This window comes from Phoca vitulina, unplaced genomic scaffold (genome assembly GCF_004348235.1).
Source record: "Phoca vitulina isolate PV1807 unplaced genomic scaffold, GSC_HSeal_1.0 scaffold31, whole genome shotgun sequence".
In the NCBI taxonomy this organism is placed as follows: Eukaryota; Metazoa; Chordata; class Mammalia; order Carnivora; family Phocidae; genus Phoca; species Phoca vitulina.
In genome coordinates this window covers 17,297,680-17,318,206 of record NW_022589734.1, presented here as the reverse complement: position 1 = coordinate 17,318,206, position 20,527 = coordinate 17,297,680, and the positions used below count along the sequence as shown (strand labels likewise).

General features: G+C 41.5%; 1 protein-coding gene across 1 annotated transcript in view; it reads right to left on the bottom strand.

Annotated features, from left to right (window-relative positions):
• The window catches only part of CAP2 (cyclase associated actin cytoskeleton regulatory protein 2), a 134,987-nt gene that overhangs the window by 26,014 nt on the left and 88,446 nt on the right, over positions 1 to 20,527 (bottom strand). Inside the window, exons 5-7 of the mRNA XM_032425021.1 lie at positions 11,082 to 11,225; positions 10,658 to 10,743; positions 8,149 to 8,254 (exon numbers count right to left, since the gene is read on the bottom strand). Of these exons, the coding sequence (XP_032280912.1) occupies positions 8,149 to 8,254; positions 10,658 to 10,743; positions 11,082 to 11,225 (336 nt within the window). The remainder of the gene's footprint in view (positions 1 to 8,148; positions 8,255 to 10,657; positions 10,744 to 11,081; positions 11,226 to 20,527) is intronic.

Sequence of the window (20,527 nt, the reverse complement as noted above, 5' to 3'; positions counted from 1 at the left end):
ACGCCTAAACCACCACCTTCCGATTCTCCTAAGAGGAGCTGGAGGAGAGGGTAGGGAACAGGACACTGCCAGTTACACAGCTGTCTTCAACGTTACACACAAAAGAATTTTTTTTTTAAGATTTTATTTATTTATTTGAGAGAGAGAGCGCACATGAGAGGGGGAAGGGTCAGAGGGAGCAGCAGACTCCCTGCCGAGCAGGGAGCCCGATGCGGGACTCGATCCTGAGACCCCAGGATCATGACCTGAGCCGAAGGCAGTCGATTAACCAACAGAGCCACCCAGGCGCCCAGGAAGAGAAAAATTTTAAAACTCTAAAACATTTATATATTTTTATCAACCACCAATAAAACTCACATATTTATGAGATAATAAACATAGCTTTAAATATAAAATGCTTACTTAGAGTGTCGTAGTGCAGCTAACTCTAAGCTACTGTGTATGAAATTGTAGATATTTATTTACTTATTTTATTTTTTTATTTAAGTAGGCTCCACACCCAGTGTGGAGACCAATATGGGGCTTGAACTCATGACCCTGACATCAAGACCTGAGCTGAGATCAAGAGTTGGACACTTAACTGACTGAGCCCCCCAGGCGCCCTTGTAGATACTTATTTTTGACCTACACTTACTCTACCGAAGATATAGCTCAAGTACAAATAAAATCCTCAAATAATCCCCAAGCTTCCAAAGGCGGAAATTGAAGCTATAAGCAATAACTCATCAAATCAGATAACTGGTCTATAAATGATCAAGAGATCATTACACAAAGTCAATCATACTCCTTTCTTCTATAAAACTGCATCTACCTCCAACCCTCCAGAAGCTGCTCTCTAGAGATCACTAATTCACTGCAGCATTCTTTACAATAGCCAAGATATGGAAGCAACATGAACGTCCACGGGTAGATGAATGGATGAGGAAGGTGTGGTACACACACACACACACACACACACAAAGGAATATTACTGAGCCATAAAAAAAAAAATGAGAGCTTACCTTTTGTGACAATACGGATGGACCTAGACGGTATTAAACTAAGTGAAATAAGTAGACAGAGAAAGACAAAAGCCATATGATTTCACTTACACGTGGAATCCAAAAAACAAAACAAATGAACAAACCAAACAGCAGAAACAGACTCATAAATACAGAGCACAAAAAATAAATCAAATCAGATCAATAAATAAATGCAGAGAACAAACTGATGGGTGCGGGCAGGAGATGAGCAGAGCAAGTGAAGGGGACTAGGAGGTACAGGCTTCCAGTTATAAAACAAGTAAGTCTTGGGAATGAAAAGCACAGCGTAGGGAATGTGGTCAATAATGTAACTCTGTGTGGTGGCAGATGGTCGCTAGACATGGTGGTGATCACATCGTAATGTACGTAAACGCTGAATCATCACTGTGTTGTACACCCGAAACCAACAAAGCACTGTGTGTCAACACCCTTCAATAAAATAACAAAATAAAGGCCACCAATAAGGAGCATGATGGCAGCTTTTTCCCAGTCCTTACTCTTCCCACGTTGTCACAGCGGAGAACGGCAGCTACCCATCCTTCTTCGAGTTTGGAGACCCTGGACTCTCTGGTTTTCTCCTCCTCCTTTCTTCTTTGTCTCCTTGACTGATTGACTCCATTCCCCAGACAATGCTGCTCCCCAGGGTTTTTTCCTCCATCATGTCCTCTTTTTTTTTTTTGGTCTCTGCATCCATGTAACTATGGTCCCTAGGCCATACCTGGTAGGTAGCCAGTACACGGCTGGTAGGTAGCCAGTACACGGCTATTAAGTAAATGAATTACTAAATAAATGAAAGAGTAAACATTAAACATCTCCCCTGAGTCTCCCTCAAGTTGGACTCCTTGGATCCAGCTCGAATATACTAGAGCAGTTTTTCTTTTTTCTTTTTTTTTTATATTTTATTTTTTTATGATTTTTTATTTATTTATTTGAGAGAGAGAATGAGATAAAGAGAGAGAGAGCATGAGAGGGGGGAGGGTCAGAGGGAGAAGCAGACTCCCCGCCGAGCAGGGAGCCCGATGTGGGACTCGATCCCGGGACTCCAGGATCATGACCTGAGCCGAAGGCAGTCGCCCAACCAACTGAGCCACCCAGGCGCCCTAGAGCAGTTTTTCAAACCTTAACATGCACATAAATCACCTGGGGAAATCTTGTTAAAATGCAGGTTCTGATTCAGGAGGTCTGGGGCTGGAGCCTGGATTCTGCATTTCGAACAGGGTCCCAGATCGCTGCCGGTCCAGGAAGCACAGTGCACTGCAGGATTGCATGCTCCCCCCGTGTTCTCTGCGAGCACAGAGCTTTGTGTTTACTTCTAGCGTGATCACCATTGTATCAGGCTGTATTTGTTTGTCTGTCTTTCAGCAAGAATGTGTTTCAGCGGACAGGAACGGTGTCGAATGTGTCTTACGTCCATTTCTGCATGCTCGGCACCTTGCCCAGAACCTGGTGCATGGTAGGTGCTTTAGCCATGTTTGTTTGATTACTAGTTTCTTTCAGGCTGTTCAAAGCCAATTCCAAGCTTACTTCATTATCTGTGCATTTGGAACGACTTTGTTAGTCAATGATACTCTTCACGCGCTCTGAGCAGTCTGGATCTTTTCCATAGGAGAACAAAAGTAATTGGTTACCCAAAGCCCCAAAAGGGAGCTAAAACCCCAGGAGCAATTAAGTCGACTGAACACAGCTGTGGTCAGGTAGATGAGCGAGCCACTGTCTGTGGCCCGTAGCACCGTGGAAGAGATCAAGGAGCTTTGTGATCCAGACAAGCGCCACACCATCTAAGGCTCTACTTGACTCACTCTGATCAATAAACCTAAGGCACAGGTTTGGGACAAGCTCTAAATGAAAACTGATATAAGAGATTGAGAAGAGTTTCCTTCGGTAAAAATCAGAAGGGAGCCAGAGAGGCCAGAAGACAGGAAAACTTACAAGATGTACATATTTAATGACACGCGACAGGGCCTACATTATTTATAAGTCAGAATGCCCTCTGGCTGAGTTTTAATTTGCTCACAGCAAACTGTTACAACTTGTGTTTTGTTAACGGACATTTGGCCCTTACGCCGAGGAAGAGGCTGAAGAGAAAGATCGGCCCCCAGAAAAGGGAGGGAGGGTAAAATGTTTTGCTTTGAGAAAAATAAAACCCCACCTCGTCTATCACTGTAACACTCCCAACTGCTTGTGTTTTTCTGGAGGTTCGATGCCTGACGACTGGGGTACAGCATAGATGTGTTTTAAATGCACAATCGTAACAGAAGGAGTCACGTCCCCGTTACATGAGACTTCATGCACGGTCGTTTATGTGTACTTTCATCCCTGTCTACAACTCATTATACCCTAGCGGTTCCCAAAGCCAGAGGAACTCAGGAAGACATATGAAAAGACAGAAAGACGTCAACGTGTTTAATACCAGAAAGCTAAGAAGACAACCACATTTTATCCGATCCATGGAATCCTTTTCATGACCCTTTCCTGGCCAGAGCCACACGGAATGTAATAAAAGTCTGAATGTCGATCTGGCCAATTCATAGGGAAAAAAAATCCGTTATTCTGGTAAACTTCAGTGTAAAGATGAGGCCTTGGCCGTTCAGCTCTTGTTATCTGATCTGCAGGAACTGCGAACATTACAGATCTGACCAACTGCAAGGGATGACAAATAACAGTGTCTCGCCTGGGCTCCTGCCAAAGGGCCGATTTATTCGACAAAGTGCGTTTGAAACGCAGCGCTGAGGAAACCGTGTAAATTAATATTGTAAAAGGGTCGCCAATAATTAAACCGAAGACTGCAAGTTGCTTCTGGTGCAGAGTCCTCCTGGACCTCCGTCCTGGTGAAGGAAAGCTTGCAGAAACGAGAAGATTTTGTTTCCCACAGTAAGCGTAACAAGAAGTGCTCCAGAGATGACCCGCAGCTGCTCCCCCCCTTGCCTGCACACTTGCGCACAGACCCCCGCTCCAGTCTCGGGCCCCAAGAATCGCCAGCCTCCAAGTGGAATGTGTTGCTTCAACCTTCTGAGTGTTGTGGTATCCTCGAACGCCAACACCGCATCTTGCTACATTCTCTTGGATCCTTATCATCTTATGGTTGCATGGTTGTGATCAGTGGGCAAAGTCATGAAGTTATTCCTATTTATTTTTTCTTCCCAAGGCCATCTGATCAGAGCATTCTACCGTCCGTGCAAGAATGCTGTGATTCTGAACGATTATCTTTCATTTTGCTGCTAGGTTGACAGATCATAGTAAGTAAAATCAGTTTGATTTATGCTATGGAGTATGTTTTGGAATCTTTTAAATAGTTTTTAGCCATTTAGATTTAAAAACTATGGTTTTTTGTTTGTTTTGTTTTTTAAGATTTTATTTATTTATTTGTCAGAGAGAGAGAGAACACAAGCAGGGGGAGGGGCAGAGGCAGAGGGAGAAGCAGGCTCCTCACCAAGCAAGGAGCCCGACGTGGGACTCGATCCCAGGACCCTGGAATCAGGACCTGAGCCGAAGGCAGACACTTAACTGACTGAGCCACCCAGGCATCCCAAAATCTTTGGTTTTTATAATATACTTTGGAATATATATATATTTTACTCCAAACCTTAGAAGAAGAGGACCAAAATATTAGGGAATATATTTCTATACATACGTCTTAAAACTTGTAAAAGATTTTGCACATAGGATGTTCTCTGAACCAACACTTTCTTACCATAATCCTTCCTCACTTTTTTTTTTTTTAAGATTTTATTTATTTGACAGAGAGAGAGAGAAACAGTGAGAGAAGGAACACAAGCAGGGGGAGTGGGAGAGGGAGAAGCAGGCTTCCCGCCGAGCAGGGAGCCCGATGCGGGGCTCGATCCTAGGACCCTGGGATCATGACCTGAGCCGAAGGCAGACGCTTAACGGCTGAGCCACCCAGGCGCCCCTCCCTTCCTCACTTTTAATATCTGGCCAAAACTTTACTATCAAAGAAGTGAAGTAGGTGCTCTGCTTTATAACAATTACCATTTTATTTATTTATTTATTTATTTATTTATTTATTTATTTATTTATTTTTGAGGGAGAGAAAGAAAGAGCACCCATGTGCATACATGAGCAGAGAGTGGGGAGGGGCAGAAGGAGAGGTAGAGAATCTTAAGCAGGCTTCACACCTAGCGCAGAGCCCGACATGGGGCTCGATCTCATGACCCTGAGACCAGAACCTGAGCCAAAATCAAGAGTTGGATGCTTAGCTGACTGAGCCATCCAGGTGCCCCTACAATTACCATTTGAAATCGAATTCTCCCACAGCATAACATATGCTTAGTACATAATAGCTGCCATTATTATTACGGCAATCCACGATACCCAATGCCTGCTCCAAGGATTATATTTTATATAAAATATATACACACTTGTATAACTATAACATTTATGTTTTATAACAAGTTTTTAAAAATGTACCATGTGTCGGGTCCTGAAATCAGTTTAGCAGGTCTCAGCCAGAATTTTATAAAACATGAAATAAAATAGAAAAAATATTTGAATGCATTTCATGTAGAGACAGAAGTGTTCTTGTAAAACTTGTTTTAGTATTGTGAACAGGGTGTGTGTGGGGTATGTGTGTGTATGTGTGAACTGTATTTCTCATCATTAGTTGCTTTTTAAAGTTTGAAAGCCATTGTTACAAGGCTTATATTTCTAATGAAAATAATGAAAACATAAGTATTCACTCTAGAATAAAGGAAAACAACTATGTTTATTCTTCTATAATTAATATTTGATTCTTTTTTTAGAGGGGGAGGGGCAGAAGGAGAGAGGGAGAATTTTAAGCAGACTCCACATCCAGCATGGAGCTGAAACAAGGCTCCATCTCATGACCCTGAGATCATGACATGAGCCGAAATCAAGAGGCAGATGCTCAACCGAATGAGCCACCCAGGTGCCCCTAATATTTGATTCTTATATATTCAAAACACCATTACTCAGCTTTGTACATTGTGGTAAAAGGTATTGAAACCATTTAAAAGTAATTTTCTTTTCCATGGGTGTCGTTAGAAAATTAATGGACTAGCTTTTATCAACATGATTATTTCTCACAAATGGGTTCTCTTTCCTTTTCCATTTATCTACCATGAATATAATAATAAGACATCCAAGGACTCTTGCTTGTTAGTTTACTACTCTCTAGTGATGACCTATTTCCGCAGCAAACACGTGACAATTCCCCTTTATGACAAACTGATCTATAACAAGACAGCATCTCATTGAACGTGTATGAAAAATAATTCTAATCCATCCACCCAAACACCCACCTGCATCCTTATACACCTTTCCATATTAAAACACTTCAAGTGTTTATGAACTCTTCTCAAAAATCATAATATTGTAGGCAGAAGAAAAATAATCAACTTAGTTGTTGTACTTCACAACTGTGCATTTTTGCTTATGGAGAAAATAGGCAAAGTAGAAAATAAAAGGGAGTATCAGTCTATGGGGGTCAATATTAACGTTTGTACAAGGGTTGGTGAGCAAAGGCAGAAGTCCCACACTCCTTTGAAAAGTCACAAACTTGGCATTGGTATTAAGCTGACCTCATCGACGTTCTGGATGAGAGCTAGGGCCTGGAGCATGGCCACTGGGAGAATGAGAGTGCTATCCCTAAACGGAATTCACAAATTCGCCACTTTATTTTGTCAGTATTAACTCCAGTTGGACCATCCACTTTGACCATTTAAAGGTAACATTCATTTCTAATGGAAGGACGTTTCCATGGGAAGCCTTTCTATAACAAGTGCAGAGGCTTAAAAGGGCGAGGAAGAGTCTAAGAGTCCCCTACCTCACAATTTTTTTTAAGATTATATTTATTTTAGAGGGAGAGAGAATGCGTGTGCGCGTGAGAGCAGGGTAAAGGGGCAGAGGGAAAGGAGAGAGAGAATCTCAAGCAGACTGCCCTGAGTGCGGCGCCCCACCTGGGGCTCGATCTCATGACCCTGAGATCATGACCTGAGCCGAAATCAAGAGTGAGATGCTTAACTGACTGAGTCGCCCGGGGGCCCCTCCCTCCCTACCTCACAGTTCAAACCATTTATTGAGTGCTTGCTCTGTGCCAGGTACTGTGTTAGGGGCTGGAGACAGAGAGGAGTTTCCAGCTGAGTGGGAGAGCCTCCAAAACACACACATACAAACGACAATCGCATGAGCTGAGGGCTATGATTGAGCTATACTCAAGATACGAAGGAAGCACAGAGGAGAAACATCCATTCCAGGGAAAGTCATACGGCATGACATATGTTTGGGACATTGCAGAAAGGGCTAAACCATCTGAGATCTGCAAACTTTGAAATGACAACAATCTGATCTGGTTTGACCTAAGCACGGCATGTGTTGAGGCCTCCCCAAGTAGTCTGGCTGTGCGGGGAAGCAGTGAGAGGCGGGAAGAGAGCACGGACCAGGCTGAAGACGAGGGCAGGGCAAAGGTCACGGCCAACATTCAAAGGCTGGGATTTTATCCTATGACTAAGATACTATTCAAAGCACTAGGATTGCCCGAGTATTCAAAAATATTATTGGAGAAATCTTGAATGCCAAAAGAGAAATTTCAAGCATTTAAAAAGACATTTTTATTAGTAATTCTATCTCCTTAAAATTGTAACTATTTTCAAACCTTCCCTTTTCCTTTAATTTTTATCACAGTTTCTTAATATATATGCCATCTTAGTGCTCAAAACCTTTTGCACTCAGTCACGCTGGCTGGTAAATCATTTCCCATGTAGACATCATATATGTTAGATTTTAAATAATTATTTACTTAAGTAATCTCTACACCCAACACAGGGCTTAAATTCATGACCCCAAGATCAAGAGTCACAAGCTCTACCGACTAAGCCAGCCAGGTGCCCCTCATATATGTTACTTTTAACAGCTGAAGAATGTTTCGTTGGGTTCTTACCATGGACAACTTAACCATTTTCTTTCTGCATGTCCTATAGGCAATCTCCAGATTGCTCCATGACAAATGACACTTGCATAAACAGTTTCTACATACCTATTTTATCTTACGCTTTCCTTGAGGTAAATTCTAAAGTGTGAAATTTCTAAGCTACCAGGAATGAATATTTCCATGGCCTTTCTTTACCTGGGTGGCAGAGGGCTTGGTACTTACGGTTTTGTTCCAAGTAAGGCCTGTGGTGTGGTGTTCCTTGATGTATGCTTGCAGCTCACTCCAAATGCTCAAATATGACTTCACCCAATCCACGTGGCGTAAATCGCTTTGTTATAAAAGAGGGTGGAAGAGAGTAGAGTTAGGATCTAAAATAAAATTTAAAAAAGATTGGTGGGAACATGGTAATCCAGTAACTAAGGCTCTGGATGACCCTGGACCAATTGTCTTTCCGGTTCAGTCACCGTGAACCAATTCTGAAAAGGACCCTGTCAGGCTGGTGACCCAGGTCTCTCCTGAGAGGAGCCAAATGCCCTCCCTGCGCTTCAGGCGTGCGGCAGAGAGGACCACGGGGAGCGAACCCAGCAATTTGGGCCATGCGTCCTCACGTGATCTCTCATGGGCAGATGAACGTGGAGGGAGACCCATTTCTTTGTGCACTACTTCTGATGCAAAATGAAAAGCAATGTGCTTTCAGAAAGGAGAATTGGTATTGGAAAAAAAAAGTCCTTTGGCTTGCTTTTTAATAATCTGATTGAATTATCTGGCCAAGAGAGTCATGAAATTGGGAGAAGTTTAGAGTGGTAAGGAGGGTGCTATTTCAAGGAGATTTCCTACAAACAGGGAACACCCAGTCCCTAATGCAACACAGAGTTGTAGCACTCTCTGGGCACAAGTGCTCAACCAAACGCCTGTTTCCCGAACACAGGATGACTGAACTCTATGAGGGCAGCTCAGCACTGTGGCTGTTTTTTTGTTTTGTTTTAATATAATAGCTTTTCTGAGATACAATTCACGTCCCCTACAATTCACCCATTTAAAGTGTATAATCCAACAGATTAGGTCAACAGAGTCAGACAACCATCACCAGTCAATTTTGTAAGAGTACATCACCCCACAAAAGAAATCTCATATCCATTAGCAGTTCCCTAACATTTCCCCCAAACTTCCCCAGTCCTGGGCAATTGCTAAGCTACTTTCTGTCTCTATGGATCTGCCTATTCTAGAATTTCATACAAATGGAGTCATGCAATATGTGTTTTTTTTGTTTTTTGTTTTTTGTTTTTTTTGTATCTGACTTCTTTCACTTAGGTTGTTTTCAAGGTTCATCCACGTTGCTCTTGTATCAATACTTCATTTTCTTAATGTCTGAATAACACACCATTGTATGGATATACATTTTATCTATCTATTGCTGTTGACGAACATTTGGATTGTTTCCACTTTTTGGCTATTGTAAATAATGCTGCTACAAACATTTGTGTATAAGCTTTTGTGTGAACATGTTTCATTTCTTTTGGAAATATACCTAGGAGTAGAATTGTTGAGCGTGTCTGTTTATTGTAGTAAAAAATATTGGTACATATTTCTTAAACTGAGTGGTGAATACAGGGAGTATTTTTTGTGTTGTGATTGTATCTTCCATATATTTTATAAATATTCTTTCATATCTACTCAATGTTTATTAAAACGAAAAATAACCTAAAAGTGAAAGTTATGCAAATTTTGAATTGTAATATTGGTCAGTGACCTGGTCCTCAAGTTTCTCCAACTGAACAGCCTGAGCCAGCGAGTGAGATGCAGGAGCCCCTGCATTCGCTGGCTGATGAACACTTCTGCTTCTGCCACCCAAGAGCTCAGAGGGGGATCCACTCTTGAGTCCGGCTCAATACTCCTATATCCATCCTCTCTTGAGCCTGGTGCCCAGGGAATGGAACTTTATTGCTTTTATTTTTGCCTCATTCCTTCTCTGAGTGACTAGATATCAGCCACATCACATTTAGCTAGCTGTTTATAGGGCCAGCCGTGACATTATGTATCAGAGGGGAAGAAATCCCATGACATCCCTTGAGTAGTTTAGAGACACTTATGGCATGTCTCCATTCAATCCCATTTTCAATTCCAACACCAGTTTAAAGTGTCTCTAGGATCTCTTATTTGTACTGTAGAATGTGATGCCTTTTTAAGCTGGTTCTCCAGCTTGGTTTGGACTCATCTGCGCTGCTCTTTTTATAGATGTGTGTCTCTCTTGTCCACCCCAACTGTATTTCGTCTTAACGCACTCACTGGTTTCCCTCTCAGTGGCCTGGTTAATTGTCACATCTCATTTCTGTTGCTTATTTACACTTCATTTCCCGATTTCTCCTTTCTTCTCTCTGCTCACCCACCAACTCTGTCTTGGGCAGCGTAAAGAGTTGTGACCCTCTAGGGCGGGTCCATCACGAACTATCACAGAGCTCTCTGGCTGTTGTGGGAACATGTATGGGGTGACACGGATTCAAGTAGGGAGTTTATCATCACAAGAGAACTGAGGCAGATATTCTAATGCACATACATTATCTGGATAACAGACCTCACGTCCCACTTTGCTTTAGCTGCAGAAGTGGGATATTTCCTTAACATTTACCGTAAGCTCGCCTTTGAAAGGAATCAGGGGTGAACTACATGAAGCTTTGGGACAAATGTCTAACAAGCAAGCAACTGAAAATTTGGCTAATAAAGGAATACATACCTGTGTTTGTAGTCTTTTAGGACCCTGTTAGTGTAAAAGGTGGCGGCATCATTCATCTCCTTGACATAAGGACCGGGTTTGGGGGACTGAGAGAGCAGGACCATCACCCAAGCATAGGAGGAAAAAAAAATAGGATAAGAAAGAAAATGCCTTCAAGATGAAGAAAAGCCATGGAAATATTAAGTGAAAGTTGGAGGCAAACATTTTGCTCTGTAAAGGGGCGGGGGTGAGACATTTCCACATCTCAGAACACAAAGCACTGAACCGTAAACAGGGTAAGAAAGATCTGGAGCATTCACCGTGAGAGGAATTCCCTGCAGTGTAATAGACAGAGGAAAGAGCCCGAAAGTAGCTAGAAGTTCTCCCAAACACTCCAAAAAAGGGACAAGGTGCCGGGATGCCATTCCACGCAGACAGGACTCACCACAGCTATCCAGCCGAGGGCAGGGATGCTTTCGCTGACGGCCGAGAGATGATTGAACATTTTACTCCCCCGGTTTCTCTCTCGGAAAGTCTGGATTTCCTGAATCTTTTCTGATATTGGTTTCAGAAGCACAGCCACGTCATTCTGCAAGCAAACATTGAGCACTGTGACCAAGGGCAGAACAGAAGCTCGGGCCTCTATCCAGGTTGGCCTCTGCAGGAGTGCTTGGGACCTGTCATCTGTCAGGGGCTTCCAGAGCAAGACGGATTGTTGTTGTTGTTATGGTAGTACTGTATTTTCATTCTCGGAAGGACAAAAACCGTACATATTTTTAACATTATTAAAACTGTCCTCCGGAGACATGGACGAAACCCAGCCATATGAGACAGCCCCTGTTTTAGAGAGTCCTGCAGGGACCACAGGGACACTGAGTGTGGTCAGCTATATTTCCAAATGGAACACACAGATCACACGCTGGAACAACACAGGCCTAAAATCAGGGTGGGTGAGAGGTTAGTCAAAAGGTATCTTCCTGGGGCGCCTGGGTGGCTCAGTCGTTAAGCATCTGCCTTCAGCTCAGGTCATGATCCCAGGGTCCTGGGATCGAGCCCCGCATCAGGCTCCTTGCTAAGCGGGAATTCTGCTTCTCCCTCTACCACTCCCCCTGCTTGTGTTCCTGCTCTCCCTCTCTCTCTTTCTGTTAAATAAATAAATAAAATCTTAAAAAAAAAAAGGTATCGTCTTGTTCCTGTGGGACCTGATGTGAGGGAGCGTCTTCGGTTTGACCACAGTTCTCCTAATCCATGGGAAAAAGCGGAAATCTTCCATGGAGGCTCTTTTTAAGAAAATGTGATTGCTTATAATATTTACAGTTACCTGAGTCTGGTTTGGCTTTCTACATTGTACCCCGTGAACTTGGCCAATGACCACTGGGTAACCTAGCTGCTGATTAATTAATTCAACAACTAACTTCCTTAGTCATATGAAAAATGATTTTCAAAATTATGTGAGCTGAGTTACAAAGTATCACGGAGATAGGTGCCTGGACCACCTCCTCATCCATCCCTTTAGCAATGTCTACTTTCTTTGGTTTTGAAGTAGATACAAGGTTACCTGATTTTTTTTTTGTTGTTGTTAAATGTGCTCCAACGAACTAGAAACAGTTTGTACTTCAGCTTTGTAACAGTAGTTGAAGACGTTTTGGCAATATTTTATGAAATCTCGTTTGCAGGAAGAAAAATGGAAAAGCCCTTAAAACTCCTTCATTTCTTTAACTTCAGAGTAAAGGTTCTCAACCTTGGCCCCACGTTGAAATTACCTGGGAGCTATGAAAAACAGAGGCCTGGGTCCCAGCCCCAGAGACTGTGATTTAACTGGTCTGAAGGTGGCTTGGGGTTGGGGCGGGGGGTGGGAAATGCTCCCCAGGCACAGATTTTAATCACTGTTATAGTGGTGGCTTAGCACCCCAAAGGACAGTTGTCTCTGCCAGGGACAGCAGACCATTAGGGAAGAAGTCGCATTCAGCTACAGCAGTTTCCAGACCTCACTTCTCCTTCTTGACCCCTGTATACCCCTTCCCCTACAAGAAAAGCACTTAAGGGCTTTGGGATTAGAATGACATCAGTTCAAATCTCAGCTCTGCCACTTACTACCCATGTGACCTCGAGCAAATTCCTTAATCTGAGCCTTGGTCTCCTCCTCTGTAAGTCAGAGATAATAATACCTATAGCCCGTAGCTACAGGAGATAGATAATTTTAAGCCTCTGTCACAGGGGAGGTACACAATAAGTGGACTTGATTATTATTACTATTATGCAATTAGCTTAGACTGGAGGCAAAAGGGCTGTCCTCTGTAATATTTAATACTCAAATAATGTCTGTGCATTTAAGATAAGAGAAGCTCCAAAGAAACATCCACCTAGGCTAACAGGATTTTAAGGTTATAGAAGTCCAAACTGGGTTGGTTCAGCTTTTGACCGACCCATTTGAGTAGGTCACAATCAGTGTTTCCAAAAGTAACTGAAAGAGAAGAGAAACGATCAGAGGGCATTCACATGTATTTCACGTCGGTGCGTGATTCGTGAACAATCTGTTTCATTTCCGCGGCCCATGTATGCATGCGTGTGCAGTGGTGTGTTTGCATGTATGTGTGTCCATGTGTGTTTGCGCGTGTCCTGGTGTGTGTGCATTTGGGTACTGGACTACACAGTACAATGTATTTCTCATTATGAATCTCAGTCTAAAAGTGTGAGAAGCATGGATCGAATCCAATTCTCCCACCTCACGTAACTAGGAGACAAGATTAGCTAGCAAGCGTTAGTTGAGTTGGAGCTAGAACCCAGGGCTTCTAAGAAGCCCCGAGAGAGTTCTCTGCATTGGGTGCTCAAAAAAATACAGTTAGCTCCCCACACACACGTTTCCTCTCTGCCAGCAAGGCTAGGGAAAGGTATTGTGAAGACATTAAGGGCTCAGGTCTGGGATGAGACTACCTGGGTTCAAGTCCTTGCTGGCCAGTGCACTAAGCCCTAGGCCTTTCCACACATTACCAAATGTGTCTACGATTCCATGATCTCATCTGCAAAATAGTGTTGAGAATGGTCCCTACTTCACAAGGTTGTTAGGAGTAAACGAGAGGACACGTCTGCACTTGGTACAGAGTCAGGTATGTTGGGGTGCTCAGAAAACAGGGGGTGATCTCAAGGTATCCGTCAGTGAAGCCTCTGACTGACCAGATTCACTGACCAGCTCCTTCTTAGCACTTATATGCAAAGACAGGGAGAGAGATTTCCTAGTTGGGATATGCAAATGGATAGAGATGCGTTTTTGTCTGGGAGAAACAAAAAGAATTATAGGCAAAGAGAGCAAGGTGTTCTCAAAGTTCTCAGTGGACTTTTTAATTCTTCCATATTGAAGGAGGAGAAAAACAAAAAAAGTTGCTGCATAAGCTAGCCAGGTCTTGTGGAAAATTCAAGAATACCTTTCCACCTTCTCCCCTTAGAACCATTCCAAAGAAAAGGTCTGATAGATTTGGCAAGGACACCCTGACTCAGGGCTACTGTGGGCTGAACTGTGTCCTTCACAAATTCAGGTGTTTAAGTCCTAACCCCTGGTACTTCAGGACATGTTTGTATTTGGAGGTAAAGTCTTAAAAGAGGTAATTAAGTTAAAATGAGGTCACTAGGGTGGACCCCCAACCCAAAAGGACACAGACGTGTAGGAGGGAAGATCATGTGAAGACACAGGGAGATGCCTGCCTTCTATGAGCTGAGGAGAGAGGCTTCAGAAGAAATCAACCGCCATCTTGATTTCAGACTTCCAGCCTCCAGAACTGGGAGAAAGTAAATTTCTATTGTTTAAGCCACCCAGTGTGTGGCACTTCGTTCTGGCAGCTCTAGCAAGCTAGTATAAGGATGTAATGGCTTTAAGGAGGGGCAAACAAGCACCTCCGAACACTCAACAGCAAACAAATCTCTAAATAAAACAACCCTCCCCCCGCCCCAAACATTCCCTGCCCAAACACAATTCTTCCATGTTTGTTTCTTAATGTCTGCCAAAAGTCAGGTTTAAATGTTCTCCTTGGAATTTCACTTTTTATTTATTTATTTATTTATGAAGTAAACACTAACCCCACAACATGGGGCTCCAGCTCATGACCTCAAGATCAAGAGTTGCACACTCTACCGAGTGAGCCAGTCAGGTGCCCCTGGAATTTCACTTTGAGAAGGGAAACATTTCCCTCTTCAAGGGATTCTTTTTAGTCCAAATTCAACACCCGGCCGAAGGTGTGTTATAGGTACTTCCAGAAGACAGCTGATTTTTACTTATGGCAAAACTACTAAAAAGCATCCTGATTTTGTCCAACAATTCGCTAAGCTGTAATATTCTTGCTCCAGTGACATTTTGAGAAAGGCCAGAATATCTGAATTGTTGGTGATATCTGGCCTATTGCCCCAAGGGGGAAAATAACCAGAAACATTGTATTTACAATGTTAGATTGATTTATTAAGGCCATCTTCGTTTATCTCCAACTTCCCAAGAACAAACTCTAAGGTCTGAAGAGACAGGGTATTCTGGAAGATATTTTATATGGGTTATCTGATGAAAGCATCATAAAGATTGAGAAAGTTTTCTTTTGCCTTAGTTTGGCAATTGCGCGAAGAACTGTCCTCATTAAAAAGAAAAAAAAAGAAAAGAAAAAGCCCGGCTCAGAGATCTAAGTACAACGGCTATTTGCATAACCTTAATAAACAGTATAACTTTTATTCTGTGCCAGCAGATTTCTCCTGTACTTCAAACTAGGCTTACATTCTCCAGCTCATCCTGAACTTTCACAGCTGGAATCAAACACAGAGAGAACATCTGGGTGATGGTGTGATTTCTGTCAAGACTGAGCGCGTCAGGATGTCAGAGGAAAGGCAAATGGGAGAAGCGATTAGAGGTATTACCACCTGTTTGAGTATTGAGCCTGTATTAGGCATACTCGATAAATACAGGTTGAAAGGCCGACGTCAATCAAGGGCTTTCCACTCATAGAAGGAGATACATTTACCAGCTGTGCTGGTTTTTTTTTTTTTTAATGGATGTCCTGGTGATTGCTCCTCAAAAACATCTAGCAATTACTGCACTTCAGATTGGCTAGTTTTACAAAGGTCTCCTTCAGATTACTTTTTAAAAACTCATCACTCAAGTTTCTTTTATTCTGAGAGACCTGTCCCTGAAAGAAAACCATTTTGCAAGGCTCAAATGAAGAGTAACTGAAAAGTCTTGCCTGCCCTTCCCCTGGGTTCCGTGGGCTTCAGCAGAAGGAGAGAGTATTTCAGGACTCCATGTCTTTATGACCCTAGTTTCTGCTTTAAAGTTGAAGAATTGAGACCCATTATCAGCTTCATCTCAGTTTAGCTCCAGAAATAATTGTTTTGCAGAAAGTAAAATTAAAGAGCTTTATCAGCAAGCTCTGTAGAAACTTTACCCAAAAAGGAAAACCAAATTTCCACTCATGCTATTTTGTAAGGGATGGAGCAAACTCTGGGACTTTGACCTCAAAGATGTGTCACTGAGTGAAAGGAAATAAGCCTATTTCTGGAATCCAGGGTTTTTATGTGGTTCAACATCAGGTAGAGAATGGATCAATCCATCATTACTTCTTTTTAAATAATTTTTTTTGGATTAGAAAATTAATAGACTGTGAAACATTGGGAAAAAAACAGATGGGAAAACGTAAGTGAACAATAAACATACTTAATTCCACTGCATGAAAAAAAACATGCTAAATGTTTAGTCTTTTCTGGTAGATATGCTTATTAGAGATCTCTTCAAAAATAACAATAATTACTTTAAAAACACTGGCTATTAAGAACATAAAGAAGAATCCTTGAATTCGAGCAGTTCAATTAAAACAAGCAAGCACACAAACAAACAAAATCCCATCAATATATTCTTGGCAAGTACTGTGAAAACTCTGTAATTTTAGAAAGAATGTTTTAAATGTAAATACTACGAAAGCATTACTATTATGACTCAGGCAAACTCAATAGCATCAAAGAGAAAATTGGATTTTAACTATTTGAATCCCATTTACATTTAAAATTCAAGAAAACTCACATCAAACAGTAATTCTCAGCCAACCACACTGCCAGATATCAATCATTATTACTTTGGCTAATGTGTTTTTGTGCAAAGTTTTATGAGTTGACTCCACTTTGGTGCACGAGTGTACACGTGTATGACTTATAGCCCAGAGATATATAGAGAAAGGTATATATCAAAGAGTTAACAAAAATTTTTTATTTAATTTTATTGGTTTATTCATATATTCTACATTTTCCAATCTGTACACGCATTTCTTTTGGGATGAAGGGAAAAGTTTTAAAACATATTAACCAGTTTTGTAACATCTGGTGGTAGAAAAAAATTTTAATAGGTACTATTAAATTTACATATATCAAAAAATGTTAAGCCTCTTCCTTACTATCAGGAAAGCAGCTTCAGGAAAACATTATCAGAAATTATCAGAATGAATTATGCAGATGAAGAGTAGGCAAAAGTTATCCAAATCAGGAACAGTATTTGCTTCTAAAAATATATTATTTGGGCATGTGCTAATAAATGAAGCAACTGTTTTCACCATTTTAAGTTAGTTGCAAATATTTTTTCTCAGAAACATTAACTCGAGTTAACCTGCTTTGGGCAATTGTAGACATTTCCCTGCACCAGCTCCCCTTCGTGTTCCTCTTACATAAAATTTTTCCACTGTTCAGGAACATTTTGGAGGTTTGAGAATATGCCTTGTGGACTTTTAGAAACACTTTACATTTAAGACAACTTGTGAATTTAAAACATTCGCAAAACTGTCACAGAAGTCAATCTAAATAAACAAAACTCACCGAGCCCTGCAAATGTACATGATACCATGTTGGTCGTCATTATATTGCATCATGACAAACTCCTTGGAAAATATTTGTATATGTTTGTAAGGATATACATTCCACACATATATCTCATTTTAGGGTTCGCCTAAACTCTCTTTAAAAATACACTTAAGAATCCCAAGGGCTTTTGCTTATATTTCTTAAAAATCATTTTTAAAGAGTAAAACCATGAAGACTTGGTCTCCTTGGGGGAATGAATTGTTTTGGAGAGTTGCATTGTCCTAATACCTAAGAGAGAAGCTTCTAGCATGCAAAAACTCCTACTTAAATTTTTAATGCAAATCTTTCAACAACCCATTATACTCATCAGAACTTTTTTCAGTAATTTTTTTAAAGATTTTTTATTTATTTATTTATTTATTTGAGAGAAAGAGAGAGAGACAGAAACAGCATGAGAGGGGAGAGGGTCAGAGGGAGAAGCAGGCTCCCCGCTGAGCCGGGAGCCCGATGTGGGACTCGATCCCAGGACTCTGGGATCATGACCCGAGCCAAAGGCAGTTGCCTAACCAACTGAGCCACCCAGGCGCCCCAGTAATTTTTTTTAAAAGAAACTATTTCAGACATACATAATAGCATAGAGATTAACAGGCATCCATGTATATGAAACATAACATTGCATAGGGGAGCACCTGGGTGGCTCAGTTGGTTAAGCGTCTGCCTTCGGCTCGGGTCATGCTCCCAGGGTCCTGGGATCGAGCCCTACATTGGGCTCCCTGCTCGGTGGGGAATCTGCTTCTCCCTCTCCCCCTGCTCCTGCTCTTGCTCTCTCTCTCAATCAAATAAATAAATAAATAAAAATTAATAATAAATAAATAAAATCTTTAAAAAAATATTGCACTGGGGTCCAGGATCATCATTATGCTAGTCCTTTACATGACATTTGCTGGGAAACAGCTGAAAATGCAGAGGTCTGGAGCCCGGGACAAACTATTTAGACTGAACCTCAGGGAAGATGCTGGAGCTTGATGTTAAACTGTTCTATTTTTCTCATAAAGGTAGAACAGTGCACTTGCAGTTGCAAATTGCGCATTTTTAAAATTGAGGCATAAATTGACATATAAATTATATTAGTTTCAGGTGTATAACAATGATACTTGTGTATATTGCTAAATAATCACCACAAGTCTGGTTCATAACCATCACCATATATAGTTACAAAATATTTTTCTTGTGATGAGAGATTTTAAGATTTACTCTCCTAGCAACATTCAAATATGCAATGCAGTATTATTAACTGTAGTCGCCATGCTGTATGTTACATTCCCAGGACTTATTTATTTTAGAGCTGGAAGTTTGTACCTTTTAATCCCCTTCCCCCGTTTTGCCCCCCTCCTCCCTTCCCCACTGACAACTCCCAATTTGTCCTCTCTGTGAGCTTAGTGTTTTGGTTTTGTGGTTTGTTTTTTTTTTTTGATTCTACATATAAGTGAGATCATATGGTATTTGTCTCTCCCTGATTTATTTCACTTAGCATATGCCCTCAAGGTCCACTCATGTTGTCACAAACGGCAAAATTTCATTCTTATTTATGGCTGAATAATATTCCATTGTATATATATTCCAATTCGTTCATCCATCCTGATTGACACTCAGGCTGTTTCAAAGTCTTGACTATTGTAAATAATGTTACAATGAACACAGGGGTGCAGATTTCTCTTCACGTTAGTGTTTTTGTTTCCTTTGGAAAAATACCCAGGAGTGGGATTGCTGGATCATATGGTAGTTCTATTTTTAATTTTTTGAGGAACCTCCATACTGTTCAGTGGCTACACCAATTTACATTCCCACAAATTGGGCATTTTTTTATTAGAATTTTTTTAAAGATTTTATTTATTTATTTGACAGAGAGAGAGAGAGAGAGAGAGAACATAAGCAGAGGCAGAGGCAGGCAGAGGGAGAAGCAGACTCCCCGAGGAGCAGGGAGCCCGATGCAGGGCTCAACCCCAGGACCCTGGGATCATGACCTGAACCCAAGGCAGACGCTTAACGACTGAGCCACTCAGGCGCCCCCAAACTGGGCATTTTTAATGTAAAGTCTTTTCTGCCAAAGCATTCAGCAAATCACAGGCTAACGAGCCTTCTCCAAAGTCATTTTTTTAGTGTTCAGATAATTGGTCCTGCTGTTACCAATATATTTTAAGTTATATATTTTAACACTCAAAGCCTTATTTAGGATTTCAGGGCCCCTGACACTGGAGGGATGAATACTTTGTCAATCCTCACTTAACAATTTTTTTCTTTGCCACTGTTCACGGGGGTGAGCTTAGCTCTCCATCACCTCTAGTTTTTTGTACTGCAGTTGAGTGAAGGAGTCCTCACTTTAAAACCTACAATTCATTAATCAGAACAAGAACACAGTTCTGCTGACATGATATGCGGGCCACAATTTTCGCTAAGCTCTCAGTGTCTGACACATCTCAGAAGAGGAGGTCTGCCACATGAAAAAGTGTTCAATATCGCTCGGCATCAGGGAAATCCAAATCAAAACCTCAATGAGATACCACCTCACACCAGTCAGAATGGCTAAAATGAACAAGTCAGGAAATGACAGATGTTGGCGGGGATGCGGAGAAAGGGGAACCCTCCTACACTGTTGGTGGGAATGCAAGCTGGTGCAGCCACTCTGGAAAACAGTATGGAGGTTCCTCAAAAAGTTGAAAATAGAGCTACCATATGATCCAGCAATTGCACTACTGGGTATTTACCCCGAAGATACAAAAGTAGGGACCCGAAAGGCTACGTGCACCCCGATGTTTATAGCAGCAATGTCCACAATAGCCAAACTGTGGAAAGAGCCAAGATGTCCATCAACAGATGAATGGATAAAGAAGATGTGGTATATATATACAATGGAATATTATGCAGCCATCAAAAGGAATAAGATCTTGCCATTTGCAACGACGTGGATGGAACTGGAGGGTATTATGCTGAGCGAAATAAGTCAAACAGAGAAAGACATGTATCATATGACCTCACTGATATGAGGAATTCTTAATCTCAGGAAACAAACTGAGGGTT